The 18,045-nt window shown below is 42.2% G+C and overlaps 1 protein-coding gene across 3 annotated transcripts in view; it reads right to left on the reverse strand.

The window, feature by feature from the left end:
* Window positions 1–18,045, reverse strand: part of dnajc13 (DnaJ heat shock protein family (Hsp40) member C13) — a 31,521-nt gene that overhangs the window by 1,554 nt on the left and 11,922 nt on the right. Inside the window, exons 6-57 of one of the 3 annotated variants that reach the window (XM_026179955.1) lie at window positions 17,516–17,716; window positions 17,195–17,401; window positions 16,921–17,016; window positions 16,647–16,738; window positions 15,452–15,618; window positions 14,673–14,752; window positions 14,405–14,574; window positions 14,275–14,307; window positions 13,476–13,575; window positions 12,969–13,076; window positions 12,661–12,816; window positions 12,482–12,538; window positions 12,267–12,388; window positions 12,006–12,081; window positions 11,737–11,832; window positions 11,502–11,642; window positions 10,519–10,536; window positions 9,503–9,585; window positions 8,959–9,112; window positions 8,641–8,744; window positions 8,385–8,544; window positions 8,241–8,303; window positions 8,049–8,150; window positions 7,188–7,292; window positions 6,641–6,843; window positions 6,433–6,517; window positions 6,187–6,341; window positions 6,024–6,069; window positions 5,779–5,933; window positions 5,452–5,653; window positions 5,246–5,361; window positions 4,994–5,072; window positions 4,761–4,896; window positions 4,446–4,630; window positions 4,226–4,300; window positions 3,999–4,118; window positions 3,505–3,900; window positions 3,286–3,399; window positions 3,076–3,192; window positions 2,804–2,981; window positions 2,623–2,714; window positions 2,443–2,542; window positions 2,268–2,342; window positions 2,041–2,153; window positions 1,747–1,916; window positions 1,607–1,649; window positions 1,349–1,522; window positions 1,080–1,259; window positions 818–958; window positions 594–737; window positions 402–501; window positions 46–150 (exon numbers count right to left, since the gene is read on the reverse strand). In XM_026179955.1, coding sequence (XP_026035740.1) covers window positions 95–150; window positions 402–501; window positions 594–737; window positions 818–958; window positions 1,080–1,259; window positions 1,349–1,522; window positions 1,607–1,649; window positions 1,747–1,916; window positions 2,041–2,153; window positions 2,268–2,342; window positions 2,443–2,542; window positions 2,623–2,714; window positions 2,804–2,981; window positions 3,076–3,192; window positions 3,286–3,399; window positions 3,505–3,900; window positions 3,999–4,118; window positions 4,226–4,300; window positions 4,446–4,630; window positions 4,761–4,896; window positions 4,994–5,072; window positions 5,246–5,361; window positions 5,452–5,653; window positions 5,779–5,933; window positions 6,024–6,069; window positions 6,187–6,341; window positions 6,433–6,517; window positions 6,641–6,843; window positions 7,188–7,292; window positions 8,049–8,150; window positions 8,241–8,303; window positions 8,385–8,544; window positions 8,641–8,744; window positions 8,959–9,112; window positions 9,503–9,585; window positions 10,519–10,536; window positions 11,502–11,642; window positions 11,737–11,832; window positions 12,006–12,081; window positions 12,267–12,388; window positions 12,482–12,538; window positions 12,661–12,816; window positions 12,969–13,076; window positions 13,476–13,575; window positions 14,275–14,307; window positions 14,405–14,574; window positions 14,673–14,752; window positions 15,452–15,618; window positions 16,647–16,738; window positions 16,921–17,016; window positions 17,195–17,401; window positions 17,516–17,716 — 6,441 coding nt within the window. In that variant the 3' untranslated portion in view covers window positions 46–94. The remainder of the gene's footprint in view (window positions 1–45; window positions 151–401; window positions 502–593; window positions 738–817; window positions 959–1,079; window positions 1,260–1,348; window positions 1,523–1,606; window positions 1,650–1,746; window positions 1,917–2,040; window positions 2,154–2,267; window positions 2,343–2,442; window positions 2,543–2,622; window positions 2,715–2,803; window positions 2,982–3,075; window positions 3,193–3,285; window positions 3,400–3,504; window positions 3,901–3,998; window positions 4,119–4,225; window positions 4,301–4,445; window positions 4,631–4,760; window positions 4,897–4,993; window positions 5,073–5,245; window positions 5,362–5,451; window positions 5,654–5,778; window positions 5,934–6,023; window positions 6,070–6,186; window positions 6,342–6,432; window positions 6,518–6,640; window positions 6,844–7,187; window positions 7,293–8,048; window positions 8,151–8,240; window positions 8,304–8,384; window positions 8,545–8,640; window positions 8,745–8,958; window positions 9,113–9,502; window positions 9,586–10,518; window positions 10,537–11,501; window positions 11,643–11,736; window positions 11,833–12,005; window positions 12,082–12,266; window positions 12,389–12,481; window positions 12,539–12,660; window positions 12,817–12,968; window positions 13,077–13,475; window positions 13,576–14,274; window positions 14,308–14,404; window positions 14,575–14,672; window positions 14,753–15,451; window positions 15,619–16,646; window positions 16,739–16,920; window positions 17,017–17,194; window positions 17,402–17,515; window positions 17,717–18,045) is intronic. The other 2 variants (XM_026179953.1, XM_026179954.1) reach the window with 2 other exon arrangements.

The raw sequence follows: 18,045 nt of genomic DNA on the forward strand, positions 1-18,045 counted from the left end.
GGATGGAGGTAAAGAGGAATGATGGTAGGAGCCAGGACGGTCTACCTGCATCAGAGCAAAAGAGAGGAGGGCTGTGAGGGCCCAGTTCAGGAGTCTAGAGCCCACCTCGCAGTGGGCTGCTGGCGGCCAGGAGAGAAGGAGTGGAAACCCCTGAGGAGGAAATGTGGAGGAAAAAAGAGGAAGGGAAGGGCCAGGAAGTTATAGGACAGCTGGGTTTAAGCATAAGTGAGGAGTCAGCCATAAGGTGTTTTGCCTTTTTAGGGTAAAGCAAAGCATTAAGATCCATCATCAGCTCAGAGAAAGATGTAGAAGACTTACCTTTTAAAGCACTTTATATTTTAACAGTTTAGCTTGTTATTCAGGTTAATCACTCTTCTAATATGCAAAAAAGAAAACTTTACCTGTCAGGTAACCTGCAGTCTGAGACTCTGAGATGAAAAGATCGTGTTTCTGGTCTTTGAAGGCACTCCATACTGAAGACTTTGCAAGAATTTCATTCACCTATGGAAAAAAAACAAGCAAGAGTTCAAATATTTGATTGTTAAATAAACAATCATACCAATCATTCGATGACTTTAATAATTCGATCATACCTGCTCTCCATACTGTAGACTACGAGTCATGGACTTCAGAGCTTTAACTATCTGGGCCTTAGTAGCTGAAGGGTTTTCTAACGTCTCCAGGCCGATTCCTTCCAGTAATTTCAAGAGGTATGGAACCAGCTCCACCCTCAGAGCCTGTTAAGTTGTTATAGAAAGTTCCATTAAGGACACATGAAACATAGTGAGGGATAATAACAGCAAGGGTGACAGTGCACCTGGGCAACTAGGTCTGTCTGCTCCTTCTGGAACATGCGGTTGAGAGCTTCACAAGCCAATCCAGCCATGTCCGCCCGAACCTTCATCCCTGTCATCAGAGGGCCAATAGTCTCCAGAGAAGCCATGGACCGTACACACAGCTACACGAAACAAAGCATATCTTAGTTGATGTGGGTGAGGTGTCACTTTTACATAAAACATTTAAACTGGCTTAAGATGGTTCTGATTTTTTGTAGTCTTGCATTAAAATTAGTTTCTTACCTCATTATCTGAAAGTACATGGATGAGGCGGATGGAGCTCTTGGGCACGGCATTGTTCTTGTGGTTGAGTGCCGCCAAGATCCGAGGAAGGTGGCCCAAAGGAGGGACCTGGTCGGCCAGCTGGCACTGTGTGCTGAACAGGCAAACTGCCGCCGTGGTAACCGTCTCCAGGGCCTCACCCTGCAGAAGATAACAGAATAAGACAGAAAAAGTCTAACTTCTGCATTCACTAGAAATTTGTACTGGTGTTTCTCAGTTAGGAAGCTCACATTGGGATTGTTCTTCTCCAGGAGCTCAGTCAGGGTTTCCAGAAGTGACACCAGGAACTCTCGAGGCTTGCGTAGCACCCACCCAGGCTGAGCAATAAAGATGCGCAAGAAGACTCCACCAACTTCAAGCTCGCCCTGTCCGGCTCCATAAGCCACTGTGAAGTCTTCTGGCAACTGAGCACACAGATTAGGAGTTTAGTTTCACATTCATAGTTCCTACAGATACACCAACTTAAAATAATGACTTTTCATACTTACTTTCCAGTTCACATCAGGATTATCTTTCTGCTGTTTAAAGTGCCTGGAAAAGATTTAAAGTGATTTAGTACAAGACATAAAACATCCTATTAGAGTGTCTAACTATTCTTTATCTGGTTAAAACAGTGTTTGTCACACACTCAAGCATCATCTCCCGGACAGTAGTAGACACTTTCTCCCTTGAGCTGTCATTCCAGATGAGCTCAGGGTTTTCGTGCGTTCCCTCAAATATGTGAACTGCTGCCTCAGCATTGTCCCGCATGGCATCCATGAATACACCAGGGAGGAAACGCATCAGTGTTAGACGCACCTAAAAGAGAAAGCAGAATATGAAACAGCAAAAGTGAGTTGAAGATATGTTGCGACACATCATAAGGTAAAAGGGAGAGGAGAGTGATTAAGTCTTTTATTTATTTTTTTAACTCCAATCTGACCTTTGGCCCAACCAGCTTGTCTGAAGTCATCTTTGAGAAGAGCTCTGCAGTCTGTGTGCGAACCTGGGGGTGTGTGCAATTACAGAAGAGGTCCAGCAAATAGATCAGAGCACCTGCAGGACATAAAGATTAACAGAAACATCTGTGATTCAAAATTCAGATAAATGTAGCCAGCAATCACTAAAAAACAAACAACAACAAAAACAAACAAACAGTAGAACACTGACCTTTGGCCATTGCCTCTTTGACGATCTTCGTGTTAGACGTGAGTGCATAGAGGGTTTCCAGCACCATTTGCCTGCCTGAAGGACACAAAGGAGTATTTCAGTGTGTGAAGATGCATTACAGGGATAGGGAGAAGAGGAAAGACAAAGAGTATGACAGTCAGTTGTGTTTTCTCACTGGAAGGAAGTGAGTGCAGCAGCACCAGAAGGTTGGACAACACTAGAGATTCAGCGATGTTGCTCACACACTCTTGATTTGATGTCACTGTATTCACAACCTGCAGAAGACACCAATATGATAACAATCCAGGGATTCACAGTAAGTACATGTAAGGACCCAAGACCTGTTGATCTCTACCTCCAAAACCAGCTGTTGCACTCTACCAGCTCCATGAACCCGCAACAAGGAGAAGAGCAGCTTGAAGTGACCGATGCACTCCGACTCTGATCCTGTAATTACACCAAGAGAAATACTTAGAAAGAAGCTCCAAACTCACAGCACTTAAATAAACATAACGTCAGTCAGTCTGGAAGCTCACCAGGGTTGTTCTTGATGACATTACGGAGGGCCTCTAAAGCCATTTCAGCAAAGCGAAGCCTTTCAGCGTGCTGCTGGGACTCTACCTTGTTACTCTGACTCATGGCCAGCAGAGTGTTGAGGTACTGTGCCTGGGAGCCAACATAGTCCAGCAGACTGGCTGCAAATGCTTTTGGGTACTGAAGACAGAGATTGTAAAACAAGTTACTTATGGATTACTAAAAGTCCAAACCTGAATTTGGTCCTAATTGTCTAATACTTTCTTCTCCTCACCTCCAGTGGAAAAGATGGCTGTTCATTGTAGACTCGGACAAAAATCTCACCCACTATGAGCTCCTTGCTGTGATCACTGAACACAAACTCAGCACCAAAGCTTTTATCATTTTCTCCCTGCCAAGAAACCAGAGAAGTTGCGTGATTCACTCCAGTTTTGGATCATTTATCGTGAAAGGCAGTCTGAAAGCACTTGTAAGTCATTCCTACTCTTTTGATGTTTCCCTCCTGCTGAATCTCTAGGAACTCCAGCAGCTCGGCTCGTGTCCCATTGTTCCAGATCAAGTAGGGATTCTCCGAGTTACTGTTCAGCAACTTCAAGACCTGAACGCAAAAAAGAGAAGTTTGCTTTGAGCACAGCATTTGGCCTCTGCTCACTGATGCTTAGCAACGTCCATTAATGTCTACTTAGCAACATATTCAACTGACCTCAGCGGGAGATGTCGTGCCCAGCTTCCTTGAGATGTATGGAGTCAGCATGGCTGCTAAGCTCTTTCGGATAGTGGGGTTCTCTGGAGGCGTACCCTCTATGCCATTGGTCTCTGAAACAGGGTTGTTTCCATCAGGGCTTTGTGGCGTTGGTGTGTAGCCTGCCAGACGGCTCAGGGCTATGAGGCTGAGTTTGGCCAAGTTGTTAGCGACCTCCTGCTGGTTTGTGTCCTGACTAGCCTGCACGCCACTCTCCTCTAGAGTGTAGTCGTAGTTGAACAGATAGACCAGCAGGTGCCAAAGCACACCAGCGTGGTACAGATGGGTCTGTAGGAAGAAATCCACCGCAAAGGAGCTGACGCACTGAACCGCCAGGGCTGCAGTCTTTGAGAGACCCTGAGAGGAAGCGAGGAAAATTGGAAATTGCTATTTTTAGTTCAAACTGCTGAAAAGAAAAAGAAGAATAAAGCACACACAGAAGATGCAAGACTGACCTTTCCATAGTACAAGATGTGACAGAGGTCTCGGATGATATTGGGCATTTCGATGATTTTTTCCCTGCATTCCTCAAACTGAGCTGCTACACTGTAGCACTTACAGATGTGCCCACACACCTGTGGTACGATTGGCATTTAGAAAGCGTGATAAAATGACAAGATCAAAATGTGCACATACAGAAATGTGACTGCAAGGAAAGGGAAATCATGTGTTTTGTCATCACCTGTACAGCCATGTCATCAGGCTTGCTGGACGCAGTTAATACAGCGACACACCGAGACAGAGCCTCCAACAATATCTGAATAAAAACAAGCACAATTTCATTATTCACATACCACAGCTTCTCCACATGCCCCAGCATACTTACACATAACCACATGAAGTACATTTTTTATTTCCCTTAAACTGCCTGATATTTCACAGCTTTTTAAGACGTTTAATACCTCAATGCCGTTGTCCCGTCGCAGTTCCTCTGCATTAAGAGCCGAGCAGTTTACAGTGTGGAAGGCGAGTTCAGCAGCAGCCGGGAGAAGAGGGGACGTTTTTGAGAAAAGCTGATTATCTTCCGTCTCCATTGTGATTGTTTTGATGAGCATGGGATAACCGGCATATTTGTAAGGCTCCAGTTCTGAGGAAGTAGTGAAAGAATCAGCAGCATTAGCTGAAAGACTGCAGCTGAAGGAACTCTCACTCTCTCTTCTTGCATACTGCGAGGCTATGTTTTACAGGAGATCGAATAAACAGCAATAAAAACAAACCTTGTTTATGCCGGTTGAACAGGATGCTCTGGGCTTTGAGGATGAGAATGATGTTTTCTGGGTCGGGGCCATCCACGATTCGCGCAGTCTTTGTGCAGAGGAACTCATAGGCTTTGTTAACTTTTTCAAACATATCCTAAAACACATTAAAAAAAAGTTGCTGAAATCAAATTCATAATTACTTTTAACCTAAGCAAAGTCATTTTTGTAGAGCTGGTGATGACTGTACGCACTCTGCCCTCTGGGTTTTTGTCAGGATGGTACTTCTGTGCCAGCCTGAAGTAGGCTTTCCTGATTTTACTCTCTTCGTGCCTAAAGACAAAAAGCCAAAAAAAGAGGGTGCATTTAATGACAGCAACTCAAAGCATTCTCTATATATCTATACATCTCTCTATATACCTGTATCTATCTATATATAGACATCTATGATTATAGTAAAAAATGTAATGCATGTTGCCTGCTACTTTGAAAACAACAACACTCACTGCCCCTGTCCTTTGGGGAGGTTGAGGACTTCAAAGGCATCGTCCACAGACATTGAAGGAGGTTTCTTCTCCACTTCCCTCTTCCAGGCTTCAAGAGTGTCTTTAAGCAGCTTCACCTGAAGGGACAATCAAATCATGATACTTTTAAAAACCAAACATTTTAAACACAAAAAAGAAAAAGTAGAAAATTTTCAATATTGACGTACGGCATCTCGGATAGGCCAGTCAGGGAAGCGGGTGCTGTCACACAAATGTCTGAGGTAGTAGATGTTGCAGAAGAGCTCATTGTCCAGCTGAGGGAAGCTAATGACTGGGATGGGACAGTACTGGTAAAGGGCCCGCGTGTTGCTCTGCAGCCTGGGGCTAAAGTCAGCAACATGGGCCGCTATCTTCTCTATCATCATCCGCCTGAAACAGAATTCAAAAAGAAACTTTTAAAACTCTCAGAAATTAGACAATGTCTATTGTTGCTGCAGTTATCTGTACATGATCTTTAAGTAAGCTAGTTACGCAAGACAGAGACTACTTCTGACCTCATCTCGCTGCTCCAAATTGCCTCAGGCGTGTCAAATTCTCCCAGAAAAATCTCAGAGAATCGCTCGGCCTCGTAGTTCTCCAGATAACACACCATGGCTTCAGGCAACACAGGTCCCAGAACACTACGCTGCACAATGTCCTGACCCTTAGACTGTAAAGACAGCGCAACAGGTCAATGCCATTTTCAAAAGGATCTAAGATTCAAAGGATATCATCTATTGTAAAATATAAGGAACTTCACCTCCTCTGATTTGAATGCTTGTTTCAGATGAGTGTACTTCAGGAATCTGAAGACATCAGACAAAAATCACAGACATCAGTATCAACACTACATACATACACAAAACTGTTATAAAACTCCTTTCTAGAAAAGATTTTGCCAGCTGACTGCGCCGTGCTTTCACCTTGCCACAGGAAGCACGTTGGAGCCTGTGTACATCATGATGAAGAAGAAGACACCAGTCAAATAGAGACGCTGCAGGTTGGGGTTGTCCTGCATCACCAGGTACAGAACATTGGCCACCTTTTCCACCAGAATGGGGTCAAAGGTTAGGAGCAGCTGCAGAGGACAAAGACAAGCATTTTATTCAGTTCAGTGATGAGTATCATCTGGTCATGTGACACAACTTCAAGACGAATTGTGCAACTACCTGGACAATGTGTGGGAGACAGGCATTGTCAGCAATCATCCTTTTGATCTTAGGTAAAGGACGGATAATGGCATTGTCTTGGTCCCTGAGTAAAGAAAAACAATTAATAAATCCTACTGTATATAATACATAAAATAAAGTTGTAAAAGAGGACAGGTGGTTTATTTGGCGCTCACACAACCATAGAGACAATTTCAATGGGTCCCACCTGCTGGGATAGTACGAGCACATCGTGATGAGCATGTTAAGGATGAGGGTTGCCAGGTCAGACTCATTCATCACTGCCTGCCCTGTAGCCAGGAGGCACCACTTCAATTGAGGAATGGCCTGCAGGGGGCGCCATCCGTCCATCCCCTGAGCCCAGCAGCGTGTCTTTGCTGTCAGCACACCTGTACTCCAAAACTCCTGCATCTGAAAAAGATAAATAAAACACAATGGTGAGCAGAAATAGAAGCTGAAAACTAAGCAACTCAAAACAAAGACAAAACCACACAGAAATAAATGTAGACAACTGCATGAGATCAACAAAAATGAACAAAATGTTGCACTGCAGTAACTGAGGTAATGCACTAATGTTATATTCAATTAAATTTATTTAATAATTGTACTTTGTTTTATTAATTTAACACAAATGATAAAAACTGATGGGATGTTTTTCAGTTCACTGAGTACTGTGGCATTTTCTTCTCTGTATAAAATGACTTTACAAATAAAATTGAAGTAAAATTCTAATGTTATATTTTTTAATTACAAACCTCCTCAAAGCTGAAAGGTCCTCTTCTCTCCTTGTCTGCATTACCAAAGTACCACTCCTTCTCGCTTTCCCTCTTCATATCTGGTGCTGCCTCCAACACGTTGCTCTGTGGAAATTGAAGACATCCTTTGAAACTGCGCAAACATTAGTTACGCAAGAGTCAATGCCATTTTAATTCATCTGAAAACATCTGGCTGTGCAGTTGAGCTCATCAAACAAATTAGAAAAATGCTACAGCCCTTTTTTTAAACAAGTGTTGACCTCTGGGGCCGAAGAAGCTGACGTTAAAGTGCTAAAATGCCATTCTCTCTGTAGGCGACTTGTAGATGGTTCAAAAATGGAGTCAATCCCAATTGTCGTTTTTACAAAGCCTTTTCACAGCCTGCTACAAAAATATTTGTCCTCTATGGATACTCTCCTCCTTCATAACAACTCTAAGGGAATAATGGAGTTAGGGGCACTACTGCTTTCATTGACTGGTGTCACAAAGCCTTCTGGAGACAATCCCTCTGTGCTAGGCTTAACTTCTGCTAACTCAAGTCTGTGAACTAAACCTCGACCCTGTGCACTTGCTTTTTTGACCATTTCATTGAAACTATAAGAAATAAGGTAGCTTCTTATGTGGCACAGCCAGTCTGTTACTGAGCACGTATAATCATGTATGTGCATGAGCGCATCACACCCATACATTTAGACAAGCAGCTTGATAATCATGCTCGACAGTGGTAACTCGTCCAACTTCTTTTTTAAATATGGTTATTTCTGGCACAAAAAAAGACTACTGTCGCATCTAAAGTCAGAATCTAAAAACAAAACGAAGTACAAACAGAAACCAATTAGCCTCTTTCTTTTTTCTTTTTACCTGTAGCGGCACGGTAGCTCTGCTGGTGTGCAGATGTGCCAAAGTGAGCAGGTCCACCAAAATACGAACTCCATTTGAGTCCATGACATCCTTCACGTTTTTCTATAGAAGAAAGGGGAATTAATGCACAGAAAAAACAAAACGATGGGTTAAATTAGCATGCAACGCAAAGAGACTAATTGTATAGCTTACCTTGTGGAGAATGAGCTTGTAGAGGAAGAGTATGAGTCTGTCTCTTTCCAGTCTGTCTGTACACTTTAATGACAAACGTGTGTTAGATTTCAGGAGTAATTAAACAACACAAAAGCAGAGTGAAATGAGTTTGCCAGCATTTACCCGGTCCAGCATCCCCACGATGTATTTTGTGTCAGTGAAGGGGCCAATCTCTTCATAGCACTTGCCGTAGACTATTGCGAGTGCCTGCAGGCACAGGCACTTCATTGTAACTTTGGGTGTAAGCAAAAAGCGGTGGTAGAGTTCGTTGAAGAACTCGTATCTGAAAACACAACGAAGGGGAAGCATGACTCCTCTTTATAGATTTGGGAGGGAATAATGACATGGGCGTAGCTCGCTTGGAGGTTAAAAATCTTACGATCTCTTGATAGCACTCGATTCTTCGTTTTCGTCCTCCTCAAGCAGCAGTCGCAAGTAATAATCCCCAATTTTTATCTCATCTGAAAGGCACTCATATTTCACCTGTAACAAAAAGATGACACATAGGAGCACGGATTTGAATAATGACATGTTTATCTGCATACCACTGGAATAAGACTGGATTACAATTTTCTGGTTTTACCTTACAATCTATAGTTTTCTTTTGATTTAAATATTATACAAGTTTACTATAAAATGATTTTCTAAAGTAAATGACAGCCCAGAGACTGAACCGTACTAGTAATTGAGCACAAACCTCAAACTCCTGATGGTTCCAGGAGATAACTGTGGCACTGCCCAGCTCGCGGTCCACGCCAAAGGAACGCATCTCCCCCTCCAGGGCATCGCGAAGTTCCTCCCTTGTTTTAAAGTTCCAGATGAGGTTGGATCGCGCATGGTCAAGCTGGAATCTTAATGAAAAAACAGGACCGAGACGCTTGATCATGTCCTTTTAAAAATGTAAGTGGATCATACCAACAAGCCAAGCTTTATGATGCCTACATACATCCTAACAACGTTTTAACGTTTCCATATATAAACTTACTTGCTCATCACTTCAAAGATGACAGCTGGCCACTAATAAGCATTCTAAGCTCTGGTTGTGTAACCGATATTTCACTCAACAGTGAAAATTCTGCCCACTTCACATGGTTAGTGGTTATTTCTCCACATTACTGCTTGTTACTTCCTGTGTGGGTGCCCCTTTATTGTGCAGTATTGGCACAATAAAGTACAGCAAAAGAAGGTCCCATACTCACATCTGATTGCAATTTTGGGTTACCATAGTTAGAAATTTCTACCTGTAGTAGAAGAGCTCCCAGTTTGCTTCAATCTTTATCCTCTGCCTCCTCTTTCTCAGGATGACAGGTTTTTGGTTTGGATTCTGAAATTAAATCACAAAGGGACATCTTTGTAAGGTATTCCACATTATTCACAGACTTCAGTGTTTGCTCTGTCACATCACGGCACACAGAGTGGTAAAGACAGCGACAACATGAGCAACATTTTAGACAGAAAAGAATAATAAAGTGAAATTCAATGAATGGATAATAACATGTTGGGGTGGTTTTTTTAGAATGGAGGAAGTCAGATATCAGAAAAAGTAAACACAAATATTAAAAACAAAACAAAACAATGAACCGTACAAACACAGAATAAAACAAACACAAAAAACCAAGGTGGGATCCCAAAGTTGGGTGTGTTCAGGAGAACCAGGTCTGTGGCATGTTTACGCTCTACATACCTATGTGAAACTAATTTATGGTTTCAAAATTATGAACACAGTTCTCATGCATTTGATGAGTGCCTTTTCACAGCACTACCGCCAACTCCGAGTTTCAGAATGCAAAACATTGTAGTTTAGGTGCTAGAAAGGATAACAACAATTTTTCTGAAATTTCATCAAGGATATTAAAAAACACTGCTGCATGGGATATTTGTAAAGGTCTTATTGTTTAAGGCTGTGTGTGGTCATTATTTATTGATAACTAAATATGCAGGTAAGCATATATATAGCTACAAGCATACTTATAGCTGCAAAGATTCAGTTCAGCCTGTGCTCCACCCTGAACATGCCCTCTGTTGTCAAAAGGAGAAGAAAAGACATGACGTGCTCTTTCATCACACTTTTTTCCTGGGTTCTATTTTAAGACTCCTGGAAATCCCTTTTGGATGTCAAGATGCGACTGCCCGACTAAATAACACGAAACCAAACAAAAACACGCCTGATGGGTCTCGTGAAGATGAAAAATGGTTTAATCGAGAGAAAGAACATGGAGAGAATGGAAAAAGGATCCCATTGGTCAGTCCTACTTACCAGGTTATTTCTGTCCTGCTGCAAATTTTGACAGCAGAGAAACCACACAAGACAAGGGGAGGGAGGAGTGGAGACACACAGAGAGATTATTGTTCCTCAGATCAAACAGATGAATTGCAGCTAAAGGGTCACAGATCACGATGCTACTAATATACAAAGTGAGAGTCATAAAATTTACAACTAAATCTGTGATTTAATAGATGACTTTACACAAGATTTCTGTAGTACTGCATGACTAATTTTGTAATTATACTCATTTGAAAAACAGTAACAAATCCAAAAATAAAAAGGTGGCCGTGATTCACAGAGAAAGCAAACCAATCATTGTACTTCTCTGTTCAGTAAATCTGGGGTGATTATCATGCAGCCAGAGAAACAGAAAGAGAAGAAACGTAACTTCATTTTATTTTTAAGGGAGTCTTGATTTAGGGTGCACAAGGAGCAGGCAATACCTGATATAGCTTGGTGGCTGTCACCACCAATCTTGACCCACCCAAATATTTTTTGGGTGTACAAAAACAAAACAAAACACCTATTTGTGTTCAGACTGAAACACCACGCATCCAAACAGAGGTTTTCCTTAAGAGTAAGCGGTAACCCTTCGCATTCTGCACCTCGCCATACAAAGAGTTAAGCAAAATTTTCTCCATACCTAAATAAAAGATTTATGGCAAACACATATGAAAGGAGCACAAGCAGTGTATAGAGCATATAACTGAGGCACATATTTTTCAAAGAAAGGTCAAATGTGATTGCAGCAAAGCTCTAACTGCCATACATGCAAAATACCAGCAGCAAGTGGAAAGTCTGCCATTGAGTTTGTCTTTGGATTCTGCAGCACTATTCAGCATCAGCACGAGAATAGAAAAAGATGAAAGTTAAAGCAACCTGAGCAGAACACACTTGCAGCAGCAGCTCTTTTGATAGCTCAGAGGTTAAACAGCCATGAAGTCTTTTTACAAATTAAAAGATATCATTCTCACCTCCTTCTGGGCTATGCCCATTTTATCTCTCCAGTGCATCAGCACGAGATCAGCTTTCTCCTTGGCAAACTTCTCCACTTCTTTGGCTGCTTTTCCTGCTATCCGCTGCCATTCAGGCACCTTGTTTCGATTCAGCTGGTCCTGTGGGAAACAAAGATATAAAAACAATTACAGATGGCAAACATTTTATTTTTTACTGACTCCATTACATTAAGGTGCATGTCTGTCCACATACCGTAGCGATTTTCAAGTTGTCACGGACGTGCATTCTGTCCACATCTTTCTCTGGGACAGGGTCAGGACTGTCCAGGTATGCCAACAGGCCTGTTGGCTACAAGCATAGAGATGAACAAGCCGAAATGAAATAAATGAAGACTTTAAACAAGCTACCTCAGCTGCCAGCAAAAAGTACAGGCTATTACCATCATCACACTAAAAGCTTCTGGCATGAGTATTGGAACGGCATCAATTTTTTTTTCTTCTAAGAGTCTGAAATCGGCTTACCAGTATCCTCTTGAGAAGGTTTATTGCTACAGGGTTCTCTGCTGTCCACAGTCCCACCAAGTGACGACTGAGTTGCCTGAGAAACATCATTTATTGGCAGATATTTATCACCAGTAACAAGTAAAATTCTGTCCTATGATGCTTATCTGCATAGATTTTTACTGAAATACAAATACAGTAGAGGAAAAACCTGCAGCAGCAAAAAGCTAAGAAAAAAACGACATTACTATGTGTCAGTGTTCATGTTTACTGAGATCAGACCTGTTGGTAAGCATCCGCTGGTCTGCACTAATGGTGAACAGAGATGTGTGCAGATGTCTCGGCAGCGCCCCTTCACTCAAGGCCAGCTCCTGCATCTTGGTGGCTATTTCCTTGTCTCCCTCCTGAATGTAAATAAAGCTTAGTTGGTTATTATCATAAATCCTGAGGCGCAACACATCCAGACGTCACTGTATAGCACCTACAAAAAGACTTACCTCAATAATAGCTTTCATCACCAGACCTGCTCCCTTCACTATAGCCATAGAAGGATGCTAAAGAAACGAACATCACCATTCAATATATTTTACATTTTTGTCTTAATCAGACTAATTGTTGACAGTATTCCTAATTTACTTTCCTCTCCATTTAGTTTCTTGCTTGTCAAGTTACCCACCTGGAATAGCTTGAAAAGTGTTCGCCCATTAGAGGCGACCATCTCAAGCAGCATGTCAAACTGCTGCCCCTCAGTGGTTTCACTGTAGGGGGCGCAGAGTGCAAAGGTTAAAAAGTCCAACAAAGAGCTGATGACCAAAGCTCCTGTTCCATGGTCCTGGAAAATATGAGAAAAAGAGAAATAACATTAGAAACATAGTATATATGATGTGATTTTTTAAATACAAAAGAGTTATGAATGTCCTTGTATGCCTGAGCTTCAGAAAAAAGGAGAGAAAAACAGCTTGCTGACAATAAAAAGACATGTACCACATTAGTAATGAATTTTTCAAGAAGGTTTTCAAGGAACTTCTTGGAGGATAGCAGCGAGGCCTTGTTCAGCTGCTCCTGCCTCAGGTCATAATCATCATGCATCGGCTGGAGAAAAAGATCAAAGAAAAAAAAATCTCAGTCAAACTGCAAACTCCATGTCCCTGTACAGTCATAGCAAAAAGAAAGTGCACCCTCTATCAACTCTAATTTTTTATGTAACAGGACACAGTGGGGGGGAAAAAAATCATCTGGTCTTTACAAAATGTTAAATTATTTAAATGTTGTGGAGGAATATTTGCTCACTCTTCTTTATAGCATTGTTTCAATTCAATGAGCTTTACGGGCATTTGTGTATGCACAGCTCTCTTAAAGGCCCGCAGCAACATTTCAATCACGCTAAGGTCTGGACTTGTCCAAAACCTTGTCCTTAGACTTGAAAGACGAGTGCTTTCTTTTTACCATGGGTTTAAATATGTTTGACATCTCCATACTTAGGTGACTTACACACATAAGAGCACAGAGCATGTCTATAGCAGCATGTGTCACGCCATTGTTGTTCCTTTTTAAAGCTTTTACCGTCTTTACTCCCAACTTTTCCCTGAACCTAAAACACACAGACAAATTAGCAGATTTAAAAACACAACTAAACATTCAACGTAAAGTTAACAGGAACAGAAACAGTATTATTTTTGTGTTTTTTTTTTTTTTTTACATACATTATAAAAACAGGTCTGGGGTTGGATACACAAAGAATTCATTGCTTCAGAGGTGGCTTGTTGTTTCTCGTGCTTTTCAGCCATCTTTCAGGAAAGAGTTTATTGTTTATTTAGCACAGTGTGTGTATTGTGAATCTGGCAGGGAAACACCAAGCTACGCTAGCAATGAATCTCTCAGGATAACCAATTCTGGCTCATTTGCTTCACAGGGAACAAGGAATAAACAGTAAATACAGTTCCTCTCATACATCTCAGTGACCCCGGAAGACTGCAAGGCTCCTGGCAATACAGAAATGTAAAGATCAGAATGACCGAAGCCGATAAAGGGAGAGAGATGAAGGCGCAAAAATGAGAGGAGGACATGGGGATGGTGGAAGGTCAAGACAAATCGAGGCAGACAGCTCGACCGAACAAAGTGAAGCAACACAACCTCCCTTTAGAAGTGCTCATCGTACAGCCTGAGATGAAAGCAGAACAAAGATAAAAGAAGAAGGCTGATAGACAGCTAGGACAGACTGTGGAAAAAGATCAAGAAGGATATGAAATACAGAGAAAGGGCAGACTGAGATGTATGGATTCATATTTACGTTGCATCTGTGAGTCCAGACCCTTGACCAGACCTTGGAATGACAGAGCATGCCTGTTACCAGCAGCTCAAATGTATACTTTCAGCAAGTAAAAGGAGATGGGCAAAAGTACATATGTGGACAATCTTACTTTGGCAGCTGGGTGAAAGCTTGAAAGCCAGCCTTAGATGCCACCAAGCGTCGTATGGCCTGAAAATGACTTTCCAGTTCAGTATTAAGAGCCGGCAGCTCTGTATCCTGGCTTAAAAGAGCCAGGATGGCATTGTTGATGAGCTTCTCTTTGTTCTCAGAGAAAAGACCCTGGAGAGAATGAAAAAGGAGACATACAAAGAAATTACTGTGACTCCTGTTTAGGCAAATGCATAGAGATTAATCATACAGAAAATAAATCCACTCACATCTTGGGTTACTGCATGCAGCACTCCACTGTAGGATATGTTGGCATTGAATCTGAATACTGCATCTGCAAAATTTCCATCTAAGCAAAGGGAAAAGGGAGGAAGCAATGTTAAAGAAATTAATAGGATGTGCTGTCTGACCAAACAAAAGTGTGTCTGTCTATCTCAGCAGCAACGCTGGAAGGCTGGCGATCATAGAGAGGCGGGTGAAAACAAGAGTAACCAGAACACTTTTTCTCACAATCGCTCCATGGAGATGTTAACAGTGTCATCCTCGGTTGTACAAATAACAGTGATCAGAAAAACCAAAGAAATAAAACGGACTCAATCACAGTGGGACGCCAGTGTGAATACAGGGATGCAGGTTCAAGTTAGAGATAATGTGTGACACACGCAAAACCAAATATCTCATTTTGGAAAGGCGTGGGGGACGGGAGGGGCATGTGATAAGCAGTTTGGTCAGGGAACGTTTTAAAGGTCTGTGTGGCTGTACTTAAGACACCGCGTGGTGCCGGTTTTTAACGTCATGTATAATAATTCTGTTAAAATTAGTGAGACAAGGAATTAGTGAAAAAAAACATTAAGGGGAAAAAATGTAATGTCAATTACATTTTTCATAAAAATCAAAGAGGTTGAGGAAAATATCACCAGTGCCACCGAAGAAGCACCACTTACACTACTGTGTAAAATATTAACATTTAAATATGACGGTAGAGCAGATCAAAAACAAGATCCATGAATTTGTATCAGATTTTATGAGACAAAGGGGTCTGACTCACTGGGAGGTGCTGCCAGGAACCTGAGATGCAAACTCTCCACTTCTTCATCCACAGGCATGCTCAGTAGCCCCCATCTCTGTCCTCGCTGGGTGGGAGCCATCTTGACACACACATCTCTGTTGCCTGATGCTCTGACTCCATCAAGTAAGCTGGCTAACAGGGAGTCCCTACAAGCGCACGTACAGACAGACTCAGCAAAATGCACTAATGATCAGAGGGAGTGGCACCGGAAAAATAAATTAACTTAGAGATCACGGATAGAAAACACGGATCACACATAACATCATGGCCACCTGCTTAATATTGTGTTGGGCCAACTTTTGCTGCCAAAACAGTCCTGAAATGTCGAGGCATGGACTCCATCAGACCCCTGAAAGTGTGCTGTGGTATCTAGCACTAATATATTAGCAACAGATCCTTTAAGGTGGAGCCTCCATGGATCGGACTCGCTTGTCCAGCACATCCCACAGATGTGCGATTGGACTGAGATCGGGGGAATTTGGAGGCCAAGTCAACACCTCAAACTCCTCGCTGTCCTCCTATTCTGCCACCTTTCTATCGGAACAATTTGAGCTACAGAAGGTCATCTGTTGGATCAGACCACACCGGCCAACCTTCACTCCTGGGGAAGACCCCAGAAGAGCTGCAGTTTTAGAGATGCTCTGACCCAGCCATCTAGCCATCACAATGTTGCCCTCGGCAAATTCCCAAATCCTTAGTGTTGCCAATTTTCTGGCTTCTAACACATCAGCTTTGAAGAAAAAGAAAAACATTCACTTGCTTCCTAATATATCCCACACACTAGAACAGGGGTGGGCAACTCCAGGCCTTGAGGGCCGGTGTCCCTGCAGGTTTTAGATGTGTCCTTGGGCCAACACAGCTGATTTAAATGGCTAAATTAGCTCCTCAACAAGTCCTGCAGTTCTCCAGAGGCCTGATAACGAACTAATCATGTGATTCAGGTGTGTTGACCCAGGGTGAGATCTAAAACCTGCAGGGACACCGGCCCTCGAGGCCTGGAATTGCCCACCCCTGCACTAGAAGGTGCTTTGATTAAGAGATAATTAATGTTATTCACTTCTTCACTTCACCTGTAAGTGGTCATAATGTTATGCCTGATCGATGTGCCATTACGGTTAAAGAGAAAAAAATTCTAACTGAAATTTAGCGTGACAAAAAACACTGTCGAACGTACCTTTCTGTGGAGGAGAACTTCCTGATCTGACCTCGGATAAATTCTACAGTAAACACCTGAGGATTTTCCACATCACAGATGAGAGCAAATATCTGAGGGGAGATGAGACAGCGAGAATGCCCAAAAGAGAGTGGGAGGGGATAGTTTAGCCTAATAATATATAATGAAGCAAAAAAAACAACAACATTTACCTCTCATTACAGCTGCACACAATATGCTTTTGAGTGAGTGACTTTTAGTGCCAAAATTATTCCAACTTTTTGTTAAGGCTCACCTCTCCAAAGGGTTTGATGGTGACTATGTTGTACGAAGCGGGGTCTCTCTCCACTAGACACGTCTCTGTCAGGGCCAGGATGCGCTTAACGGGTTCCTGGAAGAGACAAAAAGCACAAACATCTTAACATGAATGATACTCTCAAAAAATCAGCACATTTTTCAAATAATCCACTACATAATCAGATCAGAAACCTAGTCAATTTTTGGATAGAATGTTCACAACCACCACCCTACAACAATGAGAAGAGCAAAATAAACTAGAGCGTTCTCACCGGATGTCGAGGGGTGATCTTCTGCACCACAAACTCTGCTAGGGAAGTTATGCTCTCGTCTGAGCTGTATTTCCCCAACCTGTCTGTCATGAAACCCTCAAAAGTTAGAGCCTCCTTCCTCAATCGAAGAGTGATGCCAATAAAGTTCCCGGCATGCTCTATGGCACTGCGAATGATTTCATCTCGTTGCTCTGAGGCAAACAGATGCTGAAAGAAAGGAAAAGGAAGGTGAAGAGAAACTTGCTCATATGTTTTTAAAGAAATAATGAATTTTTAAAAAGCTCCTTAATATACAAAAACACAAACTTTATGAACACATACCAGTCTGCTGAAGCCACCGTAAAGGATGCAAAATCCTCCCTGGTAATCGGAGACCTCGACAAAGCCCTCTACATTTCGGTAATCATAGGAACACACCACTCGGTTAGTGTGGGGGTCGATCTGGTCGATGCCGCCTGGTGTCACCTCTAAACTCACAGGCTTCCTTGTGTCACTCCAGTGGTGCTTGTAGCAATTGTAGCGCTGCCAAGAATGTGGCACATGTGTTGTAAGACATTGAATATAATGACCCAGCAATGGTACACCTACGCTATATGGACAAACCTGGGCCACAACGCTTAATCTTTGAATTGTGGGTGTTTTGATTCCCATTGCTACTGCTGCATAAAACAATTGTGAAACAATAGGTTGTTTCAAAGAGCTCACTGAATTTGAACACGGTACAATTACAGGATGCCACCGTTGCAAAGTCATTTTGTGAAATTTCTTCCTTCTTAGATATTTCATTATCAGCTGTAAGTGGTATTATTGCAAACTAGCGGCATTTAAGAACCACAACAACTCAAAGTGGC

The sequence above is a fragment of the Astatotilapia calliptera genome, chromosome 9 (genome assembly GCF_900246225.1).
Source record: "Astatotilapia calliptera chromosome 9, fAstCal1.2, whole genome shotgun sequence".
Lineage (NCBI taxonomy): Eukaryota > Metazoa > Chordata > Actinopteri > Cichliformes > Cichlidae > Astatotilapia > Astatotilapia calliptera.